Genomic DNA, 27,386 nt, shown 5'->3' with positions numbered 1-27,386 from the left:
ACCAGCCAGACATTTAAAATAAACACATATCCACGCCCTCTTTGTCTTCTACCTATCCACCCCCATATGTTCTTATCATTTATTTCAACCTGCTTTTGAGGTCAGAAAATTTCCAACACTCAATTTTCTGGCTTTTAGAAATTATTAACCCTGCAATCCTTAATACCTGCTCATGTTAATTTTTGCACTCTTTTTCTGAAAAAACAACTTAGAAAACAGAAGAGTCAGGAGAAGACTTAATGGCTGAGGAGAAAGGAGAACTTTACCTTGCAGGCTTAGTAAGAATGTGAACAACATTGACATAAATTTCATAGAAGACAAATGAAATGTCTCAAATGAAATTAAAGTTAAAATTTGCAAGCCACTACATCAAATCCTATATCAAAATAGTCTGGTTTTCCTGAGGAATTACATAAACCTGGTCTTTTCCACTTCAGTGCTATGTTTAGAAGTGCAATGGCCAGTTTTAAACTTCTGCTTCATAGCTTCCAAGCTTTTAGAATGTCCAAAAAGATTATTTGTAAAATTTTGTATCCAGTCTCTGTTCTAAAAATATTATCACTATGATTTTCATTCTACTAGGTGATCATAAGTGTCATTCTTGTTTCTGAGAAAAGGAGTTATGAAATGCTATAGGAGAGACTTCAATGTTCTTTAGATATTGGTGAAGGCATTAAAATGGTTGTAGAATAAACATTGAATATTTATACAGCATCTGGGAATACCAGAGCAAAAGACACATCCTTTCCATAGGTAGCATACACACCCTTACTTTTTTAAAGGTACACAATAGCCATAGCAATTTAAATTAATTTAAATTGCAATTAGAGTAGAAATTTAAAAATACACATAAATATAAACATTTCAACAATGTTGAAATTTATGTATGTATTTTTATGTGCATGTTTGAAGTTGAGGGTAAAATTGAACACTGTCAAGAATAGGCTGCTTTCCTAAATTATATCTACTCATTCTTAATGAGTTTTGTAGTTATTAATGGTCTTACTCTGCTAAATCTTAAAAAAAGGTTCTGAGGATATAATCTGCCTTCAGAGATAATTAATAAAGTGTCTTAAATGTAAAAATGTCTCTCTATCAAAAGAAACCTACAGTCTGGATAAACCTAATTTAACATCTTAGAGAAGTTAAATCTATGGCTTTTAAAAGCAATCCACATAGATAAAATGCAGATAAGAAGCAAATACACTTCATATGATTACAATCCTTGTAATAGTAGTAGTCCTTATAATCCTTAAAGTTCTTACAATCACAGCTGTCTACAACCAAAACTGGTCACTCTAAAAAAGTGATATAAAGGAAAAAAAAAGTGATAAAAAGGAAAGTGATATAAATTTATCTGTGAAGGAAATATGGTGGAGTCTTTCAGAGAGAGAAAGGATATTTGAGTTTCTTTGGAACTCTTCATTGCCACCCCACCTCTCAGGGCATACATGACTTCCGGCCTCCATTTCAGGACCACAGATTTTAATTTCTTTTTCCTGTTCTTTAAACCATTCTTCTGAAATAGTCTAGTCACATCACCACAATATGGAAGAGCCAAGCAGAACATTCTATTTACAATAACTATGGAAAATTATAGTCCTATATTTTGTAGAAATTTAGCCCTATTTTCATTTTATATAAAAATTCAATGGTGGAATCATTCTAGAAATACAGGAAAAAAATAGAAAAATATTTGAAACACCTAAAAATTTTTGTTAAACTACATGAAATAAGGAGTTTTCTTGAAACCAAAATTCCATCAGTCATTCAGAACATACAATGACATTTGCAAAAAGCTACACTAATTTTATCCTTTAGAAAGGGAACAAATGCTATTTCTGAACTCATTCTGTCAATTATAGGACTGCAACAGGACTTGAGATTCAGTGTTTTTTATAATGTGATTGCATGGCTTAGAAAGTGTTTGGGCATTAAACCAGTTCCTTAGCAGAAACTAAGTTAAAGTAAACTTAATAAACATTCTCTGCAAAACCATGTATCTTCAGGAGCAGGTATTATTCCTTTTCTTGCAAGAGAAGAAAATTTTCAATGTTTATATTTTTCTTCATTTTACACTGAAAATTGCACCATCAAATTGATACAAAACAAAGCTCTTTGTTTAATCTTCACCTATGTGAACAAGATGCTGAATTACAATAAACTATAACCTCAGAGATTTTGATGATATATTGTACTTTATATATTGAACTTTAAATATTTCCTCAGTTTATTTGAAGACCATGTATGCATAGATAAAGAGCAAGGTCAAAAGATCTAAGTGTACACTCAGCAGGACAGTTGATTCTAGGCAGTATTTTTCACCCTTAATTCCTCTAGCCTCAGTCAATCCGTACACAGGCATACTTTTTTTACTTAAATATATATCAAAGATCAGATTACAAATATTTTTCTCACAGTTATTAGATAATCTCCTTTATTGACTCTGGAGTGTTATCTGTGCAGTTAAATGTATTTCCTTGCAATATCAGAATTCCATTATGGTCCTAAATGTTCTGATTTTCATATAGTCATAATAGATTTAATGAAATAGCTTTAATGGTTCAACACTGCTATAATGAATTTTAGTTCACTTTATATTAAAATTTGATGCATTGACTTTTGGGGCTATTTTTTCATGTATATAATATGGCAAAAATAATAGGTTATACTCATATATCATCTTGGAACCATTAGTTCTAATCAGCCCTCTCACTAGAAACCATTCAACAGAAAAGAATAAAATGTTTCCTTAATTCATAGAGCTTTGAACTTCTGGGAACTCTTGCTGACTTCTGCCTCAAAGTTATATCATTAATAAACACTATATACCTGATGTTGCAACTGAATTTTTGACCACTAAGTACTCCAATGCTTTTTTTAATTGGAGGAAAATTTACCTTAATATCAAAGGCTCCTGGCTGACCCACTTTGTTGTAAAGCTCTAGCTGGTTCTTGACAGGTGTTACCCACAATATCACCTGATTTAGTTGTTGATCAAGTTCAACAAAATCCTTTAGCAGAATCTCTATTTCTTTCTGTTTTTCTGGAAGATCTTTGGACACCTGAAAAAATACCAGAAGCCATTTTTTTAGTGAAAAAAACCACAAACTAGAAAACAATTTAATGCTACACATATATACATTTATATAAAATGTTAAAATACAAATTTTATATACTTGAAGAAGAGAAAGAGAAGGTAGACCTAACAATCAAATTATTATGGCAGGTATCTTGAAATTCAGTTAAAACACTGTCTGTCCTAAAAATCCCAGCAAAAAACCACAACACACATACAAAAACTTAAAATAAAATGTTTAAAAAACCAAACTTTACCATCAGGCTTTTCAGTGTTTTTAGTAAAAAAAATGTTGTTTCAGTATAGTAATTGTTTTAAAGCTCAATTTCTAATCAGGAAAAAAAATTAAAGACATGAAATTGATCACTCAAATTATAGCTAACCTTTCTTGACCTCTTAAATGTAGATATTTATAAGCATATTTTCTTATGAGGTGTCTAGAGTTACCAACTGGATCCATAGATGCATAAGCAGATGCACACAATGAAGAAAAATAATGTTGAAATATATCCTCAATTCATATCAGGCAACTTGGTTTTCTGATTTGCATTCAAAGCAGTCAGATTTTAAAATAAGCACATTCTTCTATGCCAACAATATTAGAAATTAAGAATCATTGAATGGCAGAGTTCAAATTCATCTCTGAAGCACTTTGAGTAAACGTAGGAACAGGCTGGCAATAAATGAGCCAACAACAAAGCTCCATGCTGTCCTTCTCAGACTGTTTTCGACAGCTAGAGAGGCGAGGTGTTACAACTCCACACCATGGGCAACATAGCAAACATACCCTAGGGGAGAAACCATCTGTACATTCCAAAAAAACCCAAAAAACAACAAAGCAGCAAATATAGGGCATGGGCAGATCCAGAACTATAGAGGTTCATCAGTAAAATCAGCCAAGAAATGTGGTTAGTTTTCCAGATCATGAAAAGTAAGATTTCCTCATGTCCATTTTTTAAAGCATAATTTTTACCAAAGTAACCCTCTTAAAAGTGGCAAAACATGATGTTTCTGTGACACACAATATAAAATACATTCCCTGTAAAGTTAAGCAGCTTTAGTGGTAGCACCGCTATCATATTGCCTGGCTACAGAGGTATTAGTGCCCTGTACTTCTAATCCCTGAAATTTTTCAGAAAACAATAAATCCAAGCTCAGAGTCGTGTAAGCAATGAGTGATACCAAAGCCAAGCCACCAGCTGCTGGGAGAATGCAAGGAGCGCAACTGTCTCATTACATGTACGGTTCTTTAAAAATTTTCTGTGAGAATATTGATTTGTAGGTACTAAAATAATTTCTCTACCTAATCCCTGCATGTGATTTTTTAGACTGTATGCAAGGGGCATTTGTAATTCAAGAAGTTGGTTTGCCATATATTACAGTGCCTCCATTGTTCGTTATAAACACCTCTTAACATCCTATTCAATGAAGAACATCCATGAAACAAATTACTTTTACTATCTTCCTAATATTTTAAAATACAATTTAAAAATATGTTTTCATAGAATTTATTATATATATAATATATAATTTAAAAATCTGCTTTTCCAGAATGGCTCCAGAAAAGAAAGAAAACAATTAAAAATGCATTCATTTCCCTTATGTGTTAACTCAAAATTTATGCAGACCTTGGCCTAATTTCATACAAGATTGGTTTCATCTTTCTTACAACTTTTGAATGTTAATCTCTAATGCTTACTAGCTTTAATGTTAATGTAAATAAGTTCCACAGAAATACAACTGAAAGAAAATAGGTAGTCATAGGCAGATAAAAATCCAAGCTAACTTCTGAATATCTGAAATTTAAATTAATCTGCTTCCAATCAACATTAATCAAGTATTTTGGGTGTAATATAGGAGAGAGAAAAAAAATGTAGAGGTTTTGAGGAGAGGAAGAGAAAGGGGGAAGTAACCAATTATATACTAAGGCATAATCCATCCAGAGCAGCAGAAGATGAATGATTAAGATTTGGTGACAAGCTGTACTTCAGCCACTGTTTTCAAAATATTTATTTATCCCACCTAGGATGAGAGGTAAACTGTAATTTAAATAAATGCAGCCTCTTCTTACAAATTGTATCAAATTTGTATGTTCTAAAATTATAACACAAATATAGGATTGCAATATTTTTAATATAAAAATAAAGAAATCTATTAAATCAGTTAATTATATATGGTAGTGTCATCTAACTTTACCACAGAGATAAAAATAACAAAAGGAAATAAATAAAAAACTTTTACCAACTCAGGTTAGGGCTACAGGTAAGTGTTTAACAAGGCAATTCCTTGTAAAACCCAAGTAATGTGTCACATGCCATTTTGTGGGAATCAGAGCCTTAGATTCTGGTTATCAGGGATTTCATTTGCCAGCTCAGCTCATTGTGGTTTGTTTGGGGTTTTTTGTAAGCTCTGGCATAAAGCTGTCAAGCTGGCTAATCAAATTAGAGCCTGATGAGTTTAAGGTAATTACAAGTCTGCCTATCAAGCCAAGGTACTGTTGCAGACTGTCTCCTGGGGGACAGCTTGTTTCCTGAGCTAATTCTGCAGCTCACCAGAAGCACAAATTGGAAAACCTCCACGGAGTACTAGACATGGACATGATGACTGGCTGTTCAGATTTATGCCCTCCCTGTGGCAGAGGAGTACATGTGGAGAGGGGCCTTCGAGAATCTTCCCTACTGTTTTACTCACAGTCCTTCCAGCCTGCTCTTCACAGCTCCAGGAGATGCACCCCTGAGGTGGCATTCCAGTCCTGGTGGGAGCCACAACAGTCCCACAGCTGTTGTTTCTGGGCTTTCTGAATGAGTTGGTAGAAGTTCTTGGATGCCTCCAGGGAGCAATGAGCAGCAGCTAGTGTCCCACTTCAATACTGTCTTTTATGTTTTTGCTTTGGGCCCCATCCTCCTTTTATTCACTTGTTGTCTTGGGGTAACGTTCCAGTGTTTATTTACTTTCATTCCCTTTGGTATCTCATGTCTTTCCCTCCTATTTAAGAAAGACTGCCAAGTTTTATCAGGTGGTGGCTGAAGTTCTTTTCTGAGAGTGGCAACCAATAGGAACAGTGGCCATAAGGCAAAACCAGCAGCAGAGTGAAAGCAGGGCAAACATGAAATGCTTTCCCCAGCGTCTGCCTAGGACAGACACAGGCTTGATGAAGCAGTGCTACAGACTGGCAAGGAAGACAGGGTGCAAATAAAAAAAAATGAATTGAATAAAACTAACTTCAGTTGGAACATTTTTCTAAAAATCTGGGTTATCCCTTTCATACAAACCAAACATTTTCAAATTTGCCTTATTTCACAACAGATGGACATTGACAATACCCCTTGGTTTGCAACCAAAGATATGAAATAAATTTGCAAGTGGAAACACCAAAAACATGGATTATACTTTCAAAGAAAACAAATCTGAGTTCAACATCAAAGGACAATATAATTTCAATGTTAAGAGTCAAAACATTAATCTCAAAGCATGTGATACATCTAAAATTTTGTACTTTAGTTCAAGTGCTAATTAAGTAAGATTAATTGGAAGCTTAGTGACAGAATAATGGGAAAGATTTAAGCTCTAAATGGCGAAACAGCAGAAGAGCTTAATTTTACCAACTGATACTGGTCTTCACAATATTCAATTTTATTCTAATCTGAAACTATCAGACCATTTCCCACATATTAAATTTTACTTATTCTAAATTTTGCTCATTTCTTTAAAACACACAAACGCACAAAAAAAAAATCACAAAAAACTGTCAGCACAAAAAAATCTCTTAAAACATGAGGATATCTGACATTTGAACAATTGCATACTTTCAAAACCTAGGTCTTCATCTAAGTATTTTAATTTCTTCTCCTTATGAATTTTAAAATTACTTGCATTGTTTGCTTCTGTTCCATCTGAACCTGATCTCTTGCGTGATTTTACCCCACAAGTAGCCTAAACAACACAGTACTATGTTGATTCTACCCCTACCCCAATCTGATTACTTTGGTGCCAAACCTTACCTAAGCTCATATTGGCAGTTTATATCACCTTGATCATTTCCCTTGTTCCAATTTTCCACTGCTATTTCTCATTTGAGCTTCATATTGTTATTTTTCAGTCTGCACACAGTTGTGTGCATGCACTATGAGAAGGATTAGAGCTCTGCAGATGCAAAGGAATATCAGTTCTTATGATAACAGGTATAAAGGGAGGAATAATTTTTATAAAGTATGTCACCTGATGTAAAATAATAGTCTGTTTGCCTATTGTGTTTAATTCTTATGAATATCCAGAAAGTAGATTCAATTAATGCAGTATCAATTAAAATAATGGCTGTAGAGTTACAGCTCAATCTTTTAACTCAAGAACAATGCTCAAAATGAAAAAGTTGAAACTAATTAGGTAGAGACAGTAAGTAAGGAATATCAAATATTGGAGAGTAGTTTTGCAAAAGCCAGAAATGCTATTGCAAATTAATTAACTTGATGACATATTACTAGTTAGGCATCATTATAAATAAAAGTAAGGAAAGCCACTGAAATGACTTGTACTTATTATATTTCAAGTGACTGATGCCTGATTTCAAACATCACTTCTCTCTCACAAATCAACTTCTCTCCCTGTTTACCTGAAATGATTAAAGAGAAAATAGTGCAGTTATTACCCGGATATTTGAGAATACAGATGAGGACATGCATCTCTCCAACATGTAATTTTTCCAAAAAGAATATGAAGAATTTTCTTAGTGGTAAGTGGAGAGCAAAGAAATCCCAAATCCCATCATTTTAACAGCAGTGAAAATATGTCAGTTTCTTCCTCCAATACTAAAGTACCTCTTTTTCTTGCTATCTACCTCACCAAACTCAAAGAGGACAGCACTTATAAACAGACCTTATTTTGAGGATTCTGAGTGGATTAAAATTTAGCTATCCTGATATGGGTAGTTGCAATAAACGGGAGCAAAAGTATGTGGTGGGATATCTGTGAAGACTTTCAAAATTGTTATTTTTGTATGGCCCCCGTGGGAGGATCACTTAGATATACAAAGCACTACATGAAAATAGGCTTCAAATATAGGATAGCTGACAGTGTCACGTTTTAAAAAAACCAGAATTGTTTGCATAGAGAAAAATGAAGTATTCTGTATGAAGAACTGAGGAAGCTTTCTGTATTAATTTCTTTGCTTACTAAATGCAAATCAAGCAGCAGCTTCCTCTTAACCATTCCATTTCTGAAAAAAATGCAAATATTAGGAAAAGAAGTGGCAGTGACTGACTACACTGCAATCAGCCCAGAGCATAACTGGACTGAAAGCATTTTGATATCATCCAAGGGAGGACTTGGATAATAAAGAAATAACTGAAGTCATAACAACTATTAAATGCAAACTTCAATTCAGATTTATTGATAAATCATAACTGACACTTCCATAGCACTTGTAAGATGATTACATGAAACAGAAATTCTTACAGCCACTGTTCAGAAAGTTTGATCTGCTCAAAATCACCATCCCTAGAGCATGTACTAAAGAATGATTTAAAATGGAAGAAGGAAAAGTTGATTTATATGCATCATTTCTTCATGAAAAACAATCAGTGTACAAAAGAGTTTCATATAAGTTCAGTTTAGGATGCCATTTAGTTAATTAACTGAGCCATTTGCATTAGCAAACTCAATATTGACTTTAAAACAAAATCCATGTAATTCCTTTAAACTCATGAATATTTATCAGCCATAGCGTCTCTGACAAAGTTGGAGTAAAGATTTTATTATTAGGGGAAGATTAAAGCAGGCTACTAAAAATATGTATAGAAGATTTTATTTGCTACATATAGAGGAGTTTTATTTGCTTTTTATCTACAATTTCATGTTGCCTTGCAAGGCTCCCAGGACTTGACCTTGGCAAGTGTTTATTTGGTCTTGTGTTTTTCAAAATCTTCTCAATGGAATATTTGTAATATTCTCAACTTTCATTTTTATTAAATAAATCTTTTTTTTCCCATGAATGCAGAAAACTAAAGCAGTCCAAAGAAACAATGCCCCAAACAATTTTCTACTTCATCTGGCTGTCTAGATTTTTAAGAAGCAACCAAACATACTCCCTCACCTCAAAGACTTGATTTGTTTTTCTTCTATGGTAATATGATCACATATATCACAGTCTTCTTAATATCTTTATTTTTATATGTAATACTTGTAACTAATTGTCATTCATTCTGCTCTCCACTCTCAACAATTCTCCTTTGTCAAGGACATTTTTGAGCACAAGTCCCTCTACCTTAAATCTCTGCTAAATAATCTAGTCCAGGAATATATTTTCTTTATCTTTTTTTCTTATTCAGTTCCTGAAATCCAAAAGCAGCCACAAAGGCTTTAGAGTCTAGCTCTTTCAGTAATTCTTAATGAAGGATATTCTGACAGAAAAATTATTTTAAAATAAATGTGCCCTAAAAGTCCTTTCCCTGGTTTACAGCAGAAAGTACCATATATATCCCTCAGGCTACACACAGTTCTGGGAAGGACAGTAGTGGTTAAAGACTTAAATTTAGGATTTTGCCCATTATGGCAAAATTGTATAAAGAAGCTGTGACCACCAAAACCCACTCCCCATGTGAATGTGCTTCCTGATGGGAACTGGACTGTGAGCTAAGCCACCTGATGGGAGCTTGAGGTAAGATAAAGGTGATACTATTGTCCTATTATCTCAGGTCTAGGGAGAAGTAAACAAGGCTGGGAGGAGAAGAATATATCCACAAAGAAAGCCAAACTCAGCAGTTGTGCTGAGAATCAGGTCTGGATCGGTTTGGGATGGGAGGATGAGAGTTTTTCGTTGTGTGACAAGACTCCATCTTCTCTCACACAAACTGGCTCAGTGGTAAGAGAAGATGGACTCCAAGAAGGCCACATACATGGGACATTCATGTGAGAGGCAGCTGAGGAGGTGTCATAAACCACCAAAGACCCTCAAAGTGTCCCCCATATTCATTTCTAAGGCCTTGCACCAGAGGACTGCATGCGAGGCAACATGATGAAACAGACCCAGAGTCTGTTGCAAGAGACTGTGTTAAACTTCTCCTCTGGGGGAGATACCTGAGGAGCATTCCCACCTGACCTAAGCATATATTAATCCATTGAACTCTAGTGTTTTTGGGACCCTTACCACTGAGAAACCAGAAGAAAGGGATCAACAGGACACCATCAGGATTCAGGAGAAAATTGAAACTGCAGCGAGGTCTCCCCTCAGTCTCCTCCAGGCTGAACAAAGAACAAAGGCCCTCAGCTGCTCCTCACACGGCTTTCCCTCAAGGCCCTTCCCCATCTTTGTTGCTCTCTAACAGCTTAATGTCTTTTCTGTATTGTGGCACCCAAAGCTGTCCCCAACACTCAAGGTGAGGCCCTCCAGAGCAGAGCAGGACAATTCCCTCCCTTGCCTGGCTGGCCATGCTGTCCCTGATGCCCCCCGGGAGACGCTTGGCCCTCCTGGCTGCCAGGGCCCTGCTGACTCAGATTCACCTTTCCATCAATGAGAACCCCCAGGTTCCTTTCCCACAGTGCTGCTTTCCAGCATCCCATTCCTCCAGGGCTGAGGAAGAGTTTAACTTTATTTTAGATACACTATTGCATTCATGGGAATTTTAATTACATAGGCATGTTGCTGTACAGACAGGTCTATATAATTAAAGTATAATCTTTATCTTGTAAACAGCAAAGAGTAAAACATTGATTTTAAGCCTCTATGGTCCTTCTTAATAGAGATGGATGAAAAACCTGACACACAAAGGCAGTGTCTGTCTTGGAACTGAAGTTTTAGAAAGCCCAAGTCGTTGCAATTGATCGGTGTGCAGTAGTATCTGAGCATTGCCCATTACAAGTGAAATCTCTCTCGGATACACAGAACTTTATTGTAAAAAATGTGTAATGATTTGCCTGAAGTATTTGATATCTAGTAATTTGGCATCAATATTAACTCAATGTAACTCATATGTCAGCACATATGTATTGAAAATTAGTACTTCTTACATTCAAATTCTTGGCATAACTTCTTAATTATATGATTAATATTTTCTGGATTTGTATGGCAAACAAGAATAATAAGGAATTTTAAGATGGCTGGCAAGATGATTTGATATATATTGTGTATATACACACATACATGTATTCAATCATGCTTTTATGGCTTCAATGGCTAATACAGACTTTTTGCCCCTGCATGACTTGACTGTATTTCATATTTTTCTTTGCTTAGCTTTTAAATTTTTAATTAATACTGGCTGCTAGCAATATGCAAATTAAAAAAAAAATTAAGTATATACATACTTGTTTCTTAGGGCTTGTGACACTCTCATGTTTGTCCAAAAAACATTGATATCAAATTTGTTTTTGCTATACATGAGGCCACTTTTGAGTATGGCTGATGATAACATGAATGTGGACTACACTTAATTAGCCATCTATGACAAGCTGTCAGAGGAAATTCAACATAACAAAAGACTTTATTATATTTAATGGAATCAGGTCACTCATTAAATGAAAGTAAATTCAGGAAAATGTCAACCTTCTGATCCCTAAAATGCCAGTTATACTATTCTTATTTTAAATTGAAAGAACAGAAATCAAACTGCATTCATTTTCCAACAAATTTTCCCCTCCATACCACAAATAACAACAGCAGCAATTGCAGTAGTTCCAACTGTGAGCTCGAATTAAGTTGCATTGACATGCTGGAAATTTTATGTCATTGCAGGTAATCTATGAATAATTTCTACTCAAGGCAAGTTATAATACATGAACTATAACCTTGTTACGACTTTGTGTTTCTGCACTTTTGGGCCCATCTGTTTTTCTCTACACTTGATCAACCAAGCTAAGACAACCTACGCCTGTTCTGGTGGTACAGAAAATGTTCACAAATTATAGCCATGTCACTCCACTCTAATTTTTATCTTGTCCACATAGCACAACAAATTGATTTGCTGTGGCAATAAACAGTGAAATAGTCTCTTCAGTGTCTAGTAATTAGAACTAATACTAGTAGACAAATTAAAAGGCAGCAAAACAAAATGTCTCCATCAGGCACTTATAATAACCTTCATAATACATACAGTAGATGTTGTGAAGACTAAGGTGGATAAATGAGGAGAATGCTGATTTTGGCATCCAGCTTACTTTCAGATAATTTAGCTCATCGCTCTTGGCTGACAACAGACCAAGAATAATATTAAAGAGTAATAAACTCCTTCCAGCAAACCTCTGATTCCATGGTTCACTGGTCTCAGACCTAATCTATCAATCCATTTACTGCACAGTAAAAGGTAAGAAACCCATTACAGATCTGTTACATGCCATGGCAGGTGGTATATGACAAGAACTGAATTCATCACAAACTCCAGTGTCGAGTACCCTTTTGTGTGCTTTGAAGCACTAGGTGGTTACCTTACTTGGCTATCACAGCACAAGATATTTTAAGCTTTGAAAATAAATGAAAAATTCCCGATGTGAAGGCATAAAAATGGTCATAAACCACTTCATTTTTCATAATATTAAGACTTCACTAAGATAGTACTATTTGCATTTTTACAAGAAATACTGGCTTTGGAGAGGGTACAATAAGTAAAACCAGGATAGAATTAAAAATTCTAGCCTTTCAAATGTGGGCTTTAATCTTCATTCTCTGCCTAAACTATACTGAATTAGGTAACAGCCAATTGGAATCACTATTTAATAAAGTTCTATAAAGAAATGTGGTCTCAAAATCATTATTATCCAAATGAAGAAAAACTCTTCGCGTATCTACTCTCAAGGTCATCAGCACATGATATAAACACCCAAAAGCAAAGACAATTCTGAATTAAAAGCTAAAAAGATACTTTTATGTGACTGCAATTCCCTTCATACTAAATTTCTTTTCTAGGTTATTTTTATTGCTGTAGGGCAACAGTTTCTGTGACTGTAAAGAAGGTTTGAACATGACTTATTTCAAATATATCACCTTGAAGGTTAAGACTCACAGGTGTTGTCCCCTATTCCCCTGCTTGGCAGATCAAGGCAAAACAAAAATTTGTGATAACTTTAGGAGACATTTGGCCACATCCTCACCTAGTGTAAATTTTCCCAGCTTCTCTGAAGCAAGCAGAATTACTCTAGTGTATACCTGATAAGGACCTATTATTTATCTGTCATGTATGTTTCATATCTTGAAAATAGTATCATCCTGCAAAATAAACAGTAGATTGTTACATGTTCATTTCTAGCAGAGATGCCAGAAAACACAACTTACAATTTGAAACAAAGGATTAAAGTATATAATACACTCTTAAGGGGGGGTGGAGAGACAGAAAAGCCCCAGAGAAATCTCTGTGTGATGATGTTTGTCTACTGTGCTTTGAGGAACACAAAAAATATATCCTCATCAAAACCGCTGACTACAGAATCCCCCTCAGGTGACCTAAGAAGCTTGCCTGATATAAAAATGCCCATCCTGTGAGCTTTGGCTCGGAGTAAATATCTCTGGGGTTTTTCCAGTGCTTACATATCCATATCTACAGCAGAACAAATAGAACATTAAGTTCCACTGTCAGGCTCGCAGAGTTTCTTTCCATGACTTCTAGTTTTATTTCAGGCCCCAAATTTTAGGGCAGAAAGTGAAACAAATAATTGAGGTTTCCTAAACAAATCATGAGTAACAGTAAAACATATGAAAATGTAAAAGTAATTATTTTTCACTTCAGTGTCCTTGGGAGAATCTTACTGAACCCCAAGATAAGTGTCTAATGTTTTGGTTTGTTTTGCTTTGTTTTCTACATCTGCCAAGATCACAGAGAAAACAGAAAAGCTGAGAAAGAGAGCACCTTCAGGGAAGATGTATGCATGCGGTATTGTAATTTTCAAATTCGATTGGTTTTTTAATTTTCAAATTCAATTTCTGTTCTTAAAAAAAAATGGACAAAAAATGCACAAGAAAACCAAACCACTGCATTTTGCAGATTCTCTTCAGAGACCAAGGGAAAATGAGAACTAGTTTTATACATCTCCATGGGTAGACAACAGAGATAAAAAAATCATGTGGTAAGTAATCTCCAAAGGAAGATTTCTTTCCTTGGTTTATGTTTTTTTAGTAGTAAATGAAAATTTTCAAGTAAGAAATTCCAAGAATAATTATCTTGCCAGACACATTAGATCTAGGAGACATAAAATTATAAAAAATCAGTAAATTATAATGATTCACTAAACAGTAGTTTTTATCTCACATATTCCACCCAAACCTAAGTGCTTTCAACAATATTCATGGTTGCTCTGTGACAGGCAACCTGAAATATTTTTGCATCAGCCAGCAGAAAAGGAAAATTCCAAGTTTTTAGGTATATGACTAATCCATAAAATGCTACCTTCAGTGACAAATTTTCTTAAAATACATATATATGTGTGATCTGACTAAAAGTTAATTAGTTTCTCCTGAAAACTAATGCTGTCTTTTTAGAATCATAGCTTAGGTATTAACACAGTCCCTGAATTCAGCTATGTATGTGCTTCCTTCAGCCAGTGGATAACATTGTTTTGATCTTGAAGTGTTCTGAATTCTTCTGTATACATTGATTTCAGAAGCCCATTTGTAGAGAAAAAGATACTTCTGTCCAACCATTGATATAATGATTTATGTGTCCAATCTGGAGATTGTGGATGTGATCAATATTTATTATCCACTTTTGCCTGAGTCATTAGCTAATTTTCTGAACTTTGCCAGACTGTTTCTATTAGGAAGAAACTAGTAGGAGTTACCATATCAAGTTCTTTTTTATTTCTCAGATCTGTGCTTGAAATTCAATTGTATTCATGGAAATGGTAACAGAGAACCCAGGATGTATTCTTGACCAGAAGACCTTCTTTCCAGCAAGGTACTTAGAAGATTATTTTCTCACTTCCCCCCTCCCCCCTGTCCCACAGAACTAAAGACAATGAAATATTCCTTTTTGCCCCAGCATCCTGGTAACTTGAACAGATACCACAGATTAATGCCCCTGACTGACTTTGCAACGAGTCTCAACAGAAATTCTTCAACTGATTCTACCTTGTTTATTTCCAAGCAGGCTAATCCATACCTTGGGCAGTAGTTCTCTGCACAATGCTTTCTATCATTTCTACCATGACAACACTCAAATTATTTACCTCTCTTTACCATATTTGCTACTCAATTGCACCATTTTTCAACACAAAAATATGCTATTTCCACAATAAAACAGAACAAAATCCTCCCTTACCTCTTTCTATCAGTATGGAGATCCCAGAAAGCAAAATATTTGTTACTTTGCCTCACAAAAAATGGAAGTGAATGCTTAAGGTTGGTAGAAGTGTGGTGGAAGGCGAAACAGTGGTTACAGTGTTCACCTTGGGATTGGGAACAGAAGAGATTTGGGAAGCATTTCCATAAAGAAAATGAAGTATTTGCCTCTCACACACCTGAGTCACAAAGCCTGGAACATTTGCTGTTTCAGCAAAAGCATCAGGCTACAAAAATGTTGCTGTGCATTCCACCCTTAAGTAGAAGAACTGTAATTTAGTGACTATGTTTGAGTGCAACATCATCACTCTTGTCACTAATGATCTTGGTTTGCTATCACTGTTTCTCACAACTGTGTATTGTATCCATTTTTCTTCCTCAGGTTCATTATGCACACAAACATCTCTTCATACAGTGAAAAATTATACATACCAGAAAATATATAATGTAAATATTCACTGCAGATTAAAATTTGATATCACAGGTATATCAGTAATATGTCTAACCTTTAACAAACGATGGTTAGCCTCCTTCAGTGTACTCTCAAGCTTATGTTTTTTGTCTGGGTTCAGTGATGCACTTCCAAGTGCTATTCCTCCAGTTTCATTTAATCGTTTCAGTATTCCCTTGTGGGGCGGCAGCTCTCCAACTCTTAACTGGAACAGACAAATACAGCAGTTAAGATGAACTGTGGTAGGATTTTCAGGTCTCTTTTCTTGACCCTTATTGATTTGTGTATCAGCCAAAGGAATAAACTCAATTCAAGACAAAATAACTGTTGCTTTCTGAATGTAGAAGGCTGAAAAAAAAGCCCAACCCAAAAGAGACTGTATTAGTCAATGAAGCTCAAAGAGAGTTCTACGTGACATAATACAGGGTTTCTCAGGATATTAATCACTATTATATTACAAATTCCTGACCTGGATATACAGTACTTCATGTATATCAATTTTAATAATCTTTTAATAAGATATGGAGCAAGCATTTTGGAGAAATGTTTTAGTATGTTCCAGGCTGTGAACAGCCACCCAGATGGCATGTGGTGAAAAGTCCTCCACTACAGTTTAATGTCTTAATTAAGAATGTTCATGTATATTCACTAAAAAAAGATAAAATAATAAAAAATTTAAAAAAGGAAAAAAAAAAAAAGGAAAGCTAAAAGCAAAAGCAAGGCAGCATCAAAAGGATCAAAATGTACCAGTTCTCAAACACATATGTCGTTTCTGAAAACTTATATTGTCGAAGTAACTTAATTTATCAAGTTAGGTTAATCTCAGTTCAAGGGTTTTACTGTTCTGGGGTTTTTCCTTGTTTGTTCTTGATTATTAACAAAGGCAGGTAAGTATGAAATGAGCCATGCTGCAAGGTAATGCACTATCATTTGCTCCATTGGGATGTTTTCCCTTTTGTGCAGTGCCAAAAGAAGGTGGACTGTAAAAACAAGATACAAATAAGAGATGCTAACACCTTATATTTGTACTATATATCCTTTAGGAATATTATATAGGAAATATTTGTGTATGTGAAGAGTGGACCCTTCCTGGTTCTGAACAATCTATTTAGTTTTTAAAGCCTTAATCATTTCTGCAAACTGTAAGATGCATTTAACACTCCTTAAAAGAATTTTTTTACCTTGGACCTGATATCCTCAACAACAGAGACTTATAGATTCCCTTACCAACTCAATGGCATCTTCTGTTAAACAGAAGGACAAGCTCACCACATGGTTGAGTCTCCATTTCATGAAACTATATTTATCCTATTTTTACTTAAAAAGAAACTTGAAGATAGATTTTTACTAAATAATCCTTTAGATTGTTTTGTGATTTAACTTTGTTGTGAGAAGGATAGAACAAACTGAAAAGTTTTCTTCAGATTCTTTAATGCTCTATTCATCACTTGCTGAATTTGTTAAAGTTGGATTTACAAAAAGGATAACTAGGTGCTTAACCTCAAGAGAGGATAGAAAAACCTTTAGGCATATATTCTATAAGTATGCATTTTCCAATTACAGTTCAATTTATTATTGTATAAGTAATTAGAAATAGTTATTCTACTATTTCAAAAGACTAAACAGAAAAACTTCTGTTGAATATTTTTATCAGCATTATCAAACTCTAACATATCGGTGAAAATATTACCGCCCTTAAAAACAAATATTTAATATTCTGATTGGATTTTTTTAAGTATTCTAAAAAATAAGTCACCTAGATGTTTAGTCTAGAAAATGCTGCAGTGATATTTTAATGAGTTGACATTTATAATTATGCATGCAGTTCTGGATCCTCTTGTGAAATACTGAATACCATTTAATAAGTGAGAAGCTATAAAATGTTAACAAGACACCAGTAGAGAAATGCTATACATATAAACCAGTCATATTTTGAGTTAAGAAATGAGGATTAAAAAGATAACGACTAATTTTTTAGTTTTGGGATATTTTTCTTTCAGTAGATCTTCCATTAGTCTTCTGGTTTTAGTATGATCAATATATATTTGTACCTGGGTTTTGAAATTCCCAGCTTTGATTTGTCTAAAAAGTTATATGGATGCTGTGTTTGATGTCAGAAATCATTTTGGAAATTAGCTCTTAATTTCCTTCAGTGTAGAATTGATAAAGTAAGAAAATATTAAGAATAGAGCTTATAATACCTTTACTTTGCTCAGGCAGTCTCTCAACTGTTCTTCATTCCCTTTTTCAAGGGGAGTACAAATGACGTTCTCTGTTTCCTCTAACCATAAAATCAACTTGTTCAAATCGTCTTGAAATTCTGATAGAATATTCTTTTCTTCCTCTATCCTGCAATAAAAATGTGAAATTAATGTTTTTATAAATTTATTTTTATATTGAAGCACTTATCCATACTGAAGGATGACAAATAACTAGCTCTTAATTAGTATAAATTATTTTTATAAGTGGACCACAGATTTCTTTATATCAAAAATATCAGACAAACACCAACTTTTAACATGGTATTAAATGTATTTTAAAAGAAAAGATCAAGGCACAATTTGCAACACCACTAAATTCACCTTCCAAATTACATATGGCAGGTGGCACCAGAAAGAAAGAAGCTAATTATTCAGACTAAAATTTTGTTTGAAGTAATGGCAGGGAAGCCCAGTGTCAACAACTAAAAATTCTAGCATGGACTGTTAACCAAACTGAATCTGTTAAACCTGACACAGACTCATTTGGACATTAAACAAGATATTTCAGTAAGTCTGCCATGCACTTTGGTATTAAGATTCACAAAAAGTAGGTAAGGTTCACTGTCGATAAGTAGGAATAAGATGGGATTCACAACACCTAACTTTAGATATCTGCTCTTCATCTCCATCTCCAATTCATCTGTTCATTTTCACTATGACTCTATAAATATACTGAGATGTGAACTTTTGTGCAAAAGCTTCTTAGAGTTATCAAGAGATGCAGGCAAAAAAAATTTCAAGAGCAGCTGGGAAGAGCATTGGTAGAATGTGAATGCTTGGGATTAACATTTGGAGTGGGCCCTTCTAAAGGAGAAAAAATTCTGATTTGTATAAAAATACTTGTAATTCAACCACCAAAATTATTCACACACTGAGGATTACCTGTATGGAAAGATGAAAGATTAAATACTTATCAAAATTAAACAATGAAGAGCAGATCCTGCAAGGTGGGATATTTTTATTATGCCAATTTCCTCCTGTACACAACTTGTTCATGTAGTATCAGGACATTCACACTCACACAAAGGCCTGAAGATATTAATTCCTTCTGATGGGGCATAACTGGCCCAACTACACTGGTATCACAAGCAGCTGTCCTGTTTTAGAAGATGCCATAAACAATCAAAAATACCCAAAGTGCAGTCAGACTCATTTCTGGAGACTTCCACCAGAGGACTGTGCATGACACACAGTGTTGCAGCAGAGAGTGTTTAACTGCCCCCTTCCAGGGGAGGTACCTGGGCACTCCCACCTGAAAATATTGAACTTTTTGTGCAGGCTTCCCTCATCCCAATGGATCAAGACTGAGATCATCACTTTGACCAATGGGCATCAAAATTGCAATCAAAAATCTAATTGCCCAATTCCTTCCTTCCTTCCTTCCTTCCTTCCTTCCTTCCTTCCTTCCTTCCTTCCTTCCTTCCTTCCTTCCTTCCTCCCTTCCTCCCTTCCTCCCTTCCTCCCTTCCTCCTTCCTTCCTTTCTTTCTTTCTTTCTTTCTTTCTTTCTTTCTTTCTTTCTTTCTTTCTTTCTTTCTTTCTTTCTTTCTTTCTTTCTTTCTTTCTTTCTTTCTTTCTTTCTTTCTTTCTTTCTTTCTTTCTTTCTTTCTTTCTTTCTTTCTTTCTTTCTTTCTTTCTTTCTTTCTTTCTTTCTTTCCTCTTCACTATCTATCTATTCTTATCCTTTCTTTTTCTTTCTTTTCCTTATACATTTTCTTAAGTGATATCTTTCCACCTCTATATTCCTTCATTTATATAGATAATAACCAAAATATCTGCAAACCTCCTTCCCACTGCAATCAAATTGTTCTGAAATAAACCTGCCTACACACAGATAATTGGTCATTGAGTGTGTCTAATCTGCCCAAAGGGATCTACTTCTAGCAAGAACCTCAGTTACTCTGCCTTCAGGAGTGGGTTGTAACAATATCTGACCTAAACCCCCCTTGGCCCAACTTGATGTCATGCTCTGTTGTCTGTCTCTGGGGGAAAGCGACCAGCCCTCACCTCACTACAACCTTATTTCAGGGAGTTGCAGAGAGTGATAAGATCTCCCCTCAGCTTCCTTTACCAAAGAAAAAGTTTATTTTCAACACATAAAAGTCAATATTTATAGCTACACTTAGAGTATGAAAATGCTGGTTGTAATTTATAAAATTTGTGCTGCTCTGAACAGGATCTCAATATAGTTCTAGATCAAGCTCCTGGTTTAGACCTAGAATGGATTCTAAATCAACAGATTTATTTTTTTTTTCTTAAAATAGTATACTTTAATATTTACTAGATCTATAAGCCCGACACCTTTTTGTTGCTTTTTGTTTATTTTTAAGTTAAGAAACAAATTATTCTGGAGTATCTGCCTACAGATTAAGCAAATATAAGCTAATGGTTGCAAACTGTTCTTTGGAGGGAAATGTAAGAAATTATATTTACTGTGAAAACAATAAAATTCTCCAAAACTATTTACCCTTATATATATATTATGATTATACCCCTATCCATAGACATATACCCATTTATACAAATACGCTAGAAAATGAACACCATAAACAGCAAAAGAATTAACAGCCCTACTTTCTTGGTTTTGTCTTAGATTTTCTAATAGAATCATGCATGAATATTTTCATGAACTGTCATTTGCCCAGGATTTCTGGAAATGCGACTGATATCAACAAAAAATGCTTATGCTCCTAGATACAGGAATATTTATTGTACTAATATATCTGTTTGTTACAACTCTGGATCTCTTATGGAGTACTGTTATGCAGACAGAAATTCTGGACCTTTCCAGCGTGGACAGATTACTATTTGGATGCACAGGTCATGCAAAAAAGGACCTACTTTACAGCATCACACTTATTGCACTGTTCTTCATTGAGAAGTGTTCATGTTCAAGACCTGAGAGGTCATATGCTCTTCTCAAGCCAAAATAGGTCATATAAAACCAACTAATCAAAACATTTGCTTCTCAGAAAATGAGCCAGAAGTTAATCTATGCTGAGATACATAGCACTGGAACTATAAAAATGGAGGAAAGCTAACTTCCTGCCGTCCTGAAAGCAGAAGCACAACTTCAAATGTTTCTGAGGTAGTATTCCTCCCTGCTCTAGTAATGGAAATCTGGGTATCAGGCTTTGAGTGTTATACCATAAACCACAAAATAAAACCTCTGCCTCTCAACGTGACCAGGTACTCCAGAACCTAAGCCCTCAGCAATAGTTTTCATTTTTCTGTTTTCCTCTCACTTCTACTCATTTGTGAAGTGCATAGCTCAGTGGAGGTATTATGTGATGGTACCCTGAGGACAAACCTGAGAAAGATCCAAGTTTAAATTCGTTAATTCTGGCACAGAAAAGGCATAGCATTCAACTCAATACACCCGAGAGCAAAATTATTGAGCTGCATAGTATCTTAAATGAGAAATCAAAAAGATTTCTTGTCTCCTAGAAGAGATAGCAATTGGCAAGATTCCTTTTTCATCTTAAGTATACTGTCAGTTTTATCACCCTTATGAATTGAGCTGCAAGTCTTAAAACATTAAAAGTTTTCCTAGTCATGAAAAAAAGAATTTTTACTTTGATGACTAATTTAAGTACTGATCAGTAGCATGTTTTTTAACCTAAGACTTTCCAGGAATTCTTTCAGAAATGTTTTATGCATATCTATATCTATATCTATTCTCTATTGTCATCTATTACATATTATCTATATATTACCTATATATTATCTATATATTGTCTGTTATCTATTGTATATATATATACATATATAATATATGTGTGTGTGAGTCATTCTGTGCGTGTGCTTGCACAGGAGGGTTTCAGAGTCCAGAAAAAAATAATTCCATAGATCTACTTTATTCTAATCAGGAACAACATACAGTAAAGGAATTTAAAGGTTCATTGCAATTACCAGGACATGCAGGTGTACCTTATAATTTACTTTACCATCTCTTCTTGACCTGCTAGAATGTCACTTCTTTATTTATACATTCTGCAAGACAAGTGTCATATTATGAGAGATGCTAAAACAAAGTGCTCTGTGTTAGCTGAACTGGTTAATCGAATTAAAAGTTTTTACTCAATGACTGATTACACCTTTTGAACAAACTGAATTCTATCACCATAATTACCTTTGGAACAACATACACATGTAATTTCTAGGTGTTTAAATCCATGATAGCAATGAAAAATTAACATTTATTTGTTACATAGGGAGTACGGGCTTTCAAATCCTAAGGCTAAATAAGCTGGAGTAAGGAACATGATCCACCAGTCAACTCAGACATGGACAGAGCAAAAAAAAAAAACAGTTGGGATATGACTTGCTGGCGAAGCAGGTGACTGAGGAATAAGATATGATTCCAGCACCTGGCCCTATGGAGCCAAGCAGATCCATCTCCAGCACAGGTCTACAAGTTGTTATATACTATTGCCTTATCCTTACAAACCAACCTAAGTTCCCAAAAAAGCTTTTAAGCTCCTTCTCTGTTGACAAAAGGTTTATTTTATTAACTCTGAAGTATAACCCATTTTGACTGATGGAAAATTCTCATACTATAGCAGAAAAGCACGGAATTTCATATGCAACTTTTTGTCTTCTGCACAACTGCTATTCTTAGGATCATTACTTTGTATTTTGCACGGTAAAAAAGATTTCTGTTTGTATTTCTAAATTCATAGAGTCCCTTCATCAACTGCTCTGAATACATATCTTTTTATAGGAATCTTACATACATTATACTTTTGGAAGCAAATGTATCAATATTCAGTTTTTAATACTAAGTAGTAAATAAGTTATTTTTCCTAACTGCATTTTGTATATATGATAATTGATAGATTAGGGATTAGTTTTCCTACCATTATTGAACTGAATAAATAAAAAATCCTTATGTTAGCCCACAAAATAACATGGAAAGATTTTTTTTTTCAAACTATCATTAATCCTTAGTTCTATTTGTTAACTACTACATAAACATTCACGGCCTATATCAGAAAGTTTGTATTTCCATGTGCAGTGTCAAGAAAACACATGTAATATGTATGGCAGCTCAAGTATTTTCTCTATAGTCAACAATGTGATAGCAATACCATAGCAACCTGTAAATAGTTAGTGAAACACATCAGATGTTTAGAGTTTGTAACTGCACACGAGTGATGTTGGATTTATTCAGGAGGTGTCAGCTATAGAAATAAAATATACAATCATAGGAGTAGGACAGATCTGCACTTATGATTCATATTCCCATCTGTAAGTCCAATAATATTTTGGTGCCTTTCACTTTTTTTAACATTCAGGTGTCAATTCTGTATTTATTGTGTTTCTAAAATTAGGAATTAATTTAGCGGCTGCTACTGAGAATATGAGGCCACCAAAATCATAACAAAAATGTAGAGACAATATTTACCAACAAAAATTTAATTTTCATTCTTTCTCTAAAGAATGGATAAATATGCTTCATTAGGGTAAAGAACTTTAAATAAGTGAAATTAAAATAGCACATAAACATTTGAAAACATATTTAGATGTAAATACTAAACAGAAAGACATTTAGTTAACCTGTTTGTAAACACAATACAAATTTATGCCAGTAATTCTTTTCTAGTGATTCATTTTAAGAAATCTGGACAGTCAAAAAAAGAAAATTGTATCAATATGTAGCTAATTATGTGCTGTAAAGAAAAAATATATTTATTGACATAACTGTCATAAAATCTCTTCATTCTAAACCAGTTTTTAAACTGCAACTAGAAGATAATCACAGCCTTCAATATGCTAAGTTTTCAAGTAAAGGAAAACAATCACTTGCAGTTAGTATGTTATAGAAGAAAAAGAATACCAAAGATATTGAATAAAAATATTAAAAAGTATATTTACTTTATAACAATTAATTTTTACTTAGAATAGAAAGCTTGTATTTTTGTATTCAGGAAAGTACTTGGACATCTTCTGGTAAACAGTCTTTGTTCTGTCATTCTTTCCGTAATTACTTCAAATTCGCTTGGGTAGAGATCTGAACAGGCAGTCTGCAGGTTCAAACTCATTAAAAGTGTAAATGTATTTGCAGCTAGAATAATGAAAAATTCTCTTCCATTCAACTGAACCCAATTTTAACAAATGTCAGATCGTGATGACTAAAAAACCCCAAACTGATTACTTCTGAAACATTGAAGGAATCTATTTCCTGGGCATCTGTTTTCAAAAATTACACAAGAAACTTTTCGCAAAAGTGAAAAATAAAAAGACCAACCAGCATTACTGTTACAAGTCTTTCCAGAGCCTCATTCATGAGTCATCCCTTTCTCAAGCTCCTATGCGAGATGTTTCCTCTCCTCCTATGTACATTCCCTTGGCTCTCCCTGCCTGTCCCACGTGTTCCAGAAAGAGCAGCACCAAGCAGCAGCCACAGCCCTGAGGTTTGCTGCACACTGTGGCCCTGATGGCAAACCATCACATCCCTAAATCACCCAAAACTCAGATGTCCCAGGGGCATGTCTCAGAGCAGACGCAGCGTGCTGTGGCCTGATGTGTCTCAGGGGATGAAAAGGCAGAGCAAGCTTCTGTTGGTGCAGTTTAGAAGATTCAGTATTCAAAATGATTGTTGGAGTATGAAGAGGGAGACACAGAAACTTTGTATTTCCCCTCTTTTGTCTGGCCTTACTAGCATCTATTCAAAGGGTCTTTGTGACTTCCCGTGGTCTCCAAAGTCTCAATTTCAGAGTCATGCTGTACTAGAGTACAAACTCCAACTTTTCCAAAAACATGTCTTTTGTAGCAAAATGTTAACAAAAACTCAATTAAATTCCCAATTTGCTAACTACCAGTGTATCAGACTTTCAATCAAGTTCCACTTTATTCAACTGCCTGGTCTGTTTCAAAGTTTTCAGTAAGATAAAATGACTAGATGTGCTAAAATTACATTCTCATCTAATTCTTAGCGGGATGGATTAGACTGCAAGATACAGAAACTTTAAACACTGAATTCAAACTTCTACAGCTTTGAAACTCTTAGATAAAGGCAAGTGGAAGATAACATCCTACGCAAACATAACTCAAGCATAACCTCTTGATCTTCAGTACCAAAGAAAGGAGATTCAAAGTCAATTTTAAGTCTGTGCTTTGCCTGAGATCAGCATTTGACCTTTTAAAACTGAAAATCAGCTCCTTTTTACTGAAGAGCAGTACAAGTTCCTGAAATTGTTTTGAGATTTAGTTTGTTTTCTTGACTGTTTTTAATTAAGTTGACCTTTTGTAGTCCAAATAATTCTTATTCATTAAAACTGTCAGTCCATCACTGAGATTAATATTAGCATCAAGTGAACCTATGATCAGTTTCAGCAATTTATAGAATATCATGATTTTGATATGGTTTACAGTTCTTATTATTCAGGTAGTTTATTATTTATTCCAAATTATTTATGAAAACTGAATTAACATGGTGAAACCTTTTGAATTATATCTTGTTTAAATCTTTCCTTTTCAAGTCAACTTGAAACTGTGGGGTTCATGGTGGTTACGGGAAATATTTTGAATTTACAGGGTCTTTATTAATGCAGTGATAGTATTATGAATAAATAGTAGACCATTTAACCATACCTCAGGAACCATTTAACCATAACCTCAGAAAAACTGACAAAGTAATTTTGTAAAATTTGTCCTCTCCTCCCCAAAATATAATAAATGTGCCAGAACATGAAAAATACCCGAGTGTTTCCAAAAAGCCCAGAGAGCCATCAGCACTGGGGACAGGAGATGGTGGTTAAGGGGAACACAGAAGATGGGAATTTTCTTTACTTCATTCACCTCATACTCCCCCAGGATCCATGGACACTAGGTTTTGAATTGTATAGGGCTCTGTGATGATATTTTCCTCCATAACCTTCTGTGGCACATCTCAGATATACAGAAATCACAATGTAAATCTTAAATCCATTTTAACATCTCTTACATTTCCAACAAGGAATCTTCCCTTGTAAGTACTGAGGAATCAGGTCAATACCTTTTTGTTCCACTTACAGTTTACCCATCAGTTCAACTTTGTAAACCTCAGCCATAACCCTCCTGAGGTTTCTCTCCACACTGAAGAGAGTTCTTAGTCTCCCTTCACAGTGCAGCCACTCCAAACCTTGGCTCATTGAATCTGCCTCCCCCCATGAATACTTTCTGTGTGCCCTTCATATCCTTTGACATGCACAGAGCTCTGCACACAGAAACCAACATGAGTATACCACAGTTTTTGGTATCATCAAAATGGCTTCTTTTTGGTTTGTAATACCCTTGCTGATGCAACCTAAAACACCATGGTTTTTTCTTTTGCTGCCACCCCATCCTGTGCCTGTAAACACTTTCAGCAATAAGGTGAGGATCACTTTCTGGAGTTGTAACAAGCTCAGCATCATTTAAGTATGGGATAGTCTGTTTGTGTGAAATATTCCTTGCCTCACATTTGTCTCTGATCGAGATCATCTGTAACTTGTTGCCCATCTGCTCAGTTTTGGAGTTCCCACTATCAACTCAGCCTTTGACTACCTGAGGCATAATGTCATCATCATTCTTGGAAATGTCACCATGCACCTCATGTCTCCAACAAATTTCTCACATTCATGCACCTCCTAAAAATATCTGTATCACTTTCTGTTACTCCTGTAATTGCTTCCCTCCTCCCCTCAGCCCCAACTGATCTTTGAATTCAGCTTGAAAAATACATGTAGAAGGGACTGTCAATGCACCACATAAAAGTTCAAAACTTCATGTAAGACTGCGTAGGATTATCAAAATCAATTTCTTTCATTTGGGTAAGAAAATAGCAAAAACAGAGCTTACAATATATAAAGTTTCCTTGCCAAATAATGCTTAACAGCATTATACTTGAATCTGAAATCACTAACAGATTTCATTTCTGGAATCCATTCAATTGCTAATTTCTTGCCACTTTATCTTGAGATCTGCTGAGCAAAAAAATGTAATAGGAAAAAAAGTTTAAGTTGATCACTACCTGAGCTACTGAGAATTAACTTTAAAGCAGAGCATAATGTATTAACTACAAAGAATAAAAACTGAAACCTATTAAAATTATTATTATTATAGTCAGTTTTCTTTTCTGGTTTACAGAAGGTTCTAAATGTTAATATCTATTTTCTTTTTATTTGAAATTATTATATGAAGATGTGTTATACCAGGCCTGCTCTACCTCCAGTATCACCTTCATTCAATACAGTTTGAAAATGTTCCTCTTATTTTCTCATTCTCAAAATTGACTTTAATAACATTATTGTAACTACAAAAATTTAATTTTTAGAAAATGTAGACAAAAATAAAAGGACTATTAAAACTTAGGCGAG

The 27,386-nt window shown here is 34.6% G+C and overlaps 1 protein-coding gene across 12 annotated transcripts in view; it reads right to left on the bottom strand.

Moving 5' to 3' along the window:
- Positions 1–27,386, bottom strand: part of DMD (dystrophin) — a 1,043,904-nt gene that overhangs the window by 364,139 nt on the left and 652,379 nt on the right. For all 12 annotated transcript variants that reach the window (XM_063182212.1, XM_063182260.1, XM_063182196.1 and 9 more), the window contains 3 exons: positions 17,988–18,135; positions 15,842–15,991; positions 2,901–3,065 (listed from right to left, as the gene is read on the bottom strand). In XM_063182212.1, the coding sequence (XP_063038282.1) occupies positions 2,901–3,065; positions 15,842–15,991; positions 17,988–18,135 (463 nt within the window). The remainder of the gene's footprint in view (positions 1–2,900; positions 3,066–15,841; positions 15,992–17,987; positions 18,136–27,386) is intronic.

This window comes from Melospiza melodia, chromosome 2 (genome assembly GCF_035770615.1).
Source record: "Melospiza melodia melodia isolate bMelMel2 chromosome 2, bMelMel2.pri, whole genome shotgun sequence".
Lineage (NCBI taxonomy): Eukaryota > Metazoa > Chordata > Aves > Passeriformes > Passerellidae > Melospiza > Melospiza melodia.
The sequence above is the reverse complement of the archived record's forward strand: the minus strand, read 5'-3'. Positions and strand labels throughout refer to the sequence as shown.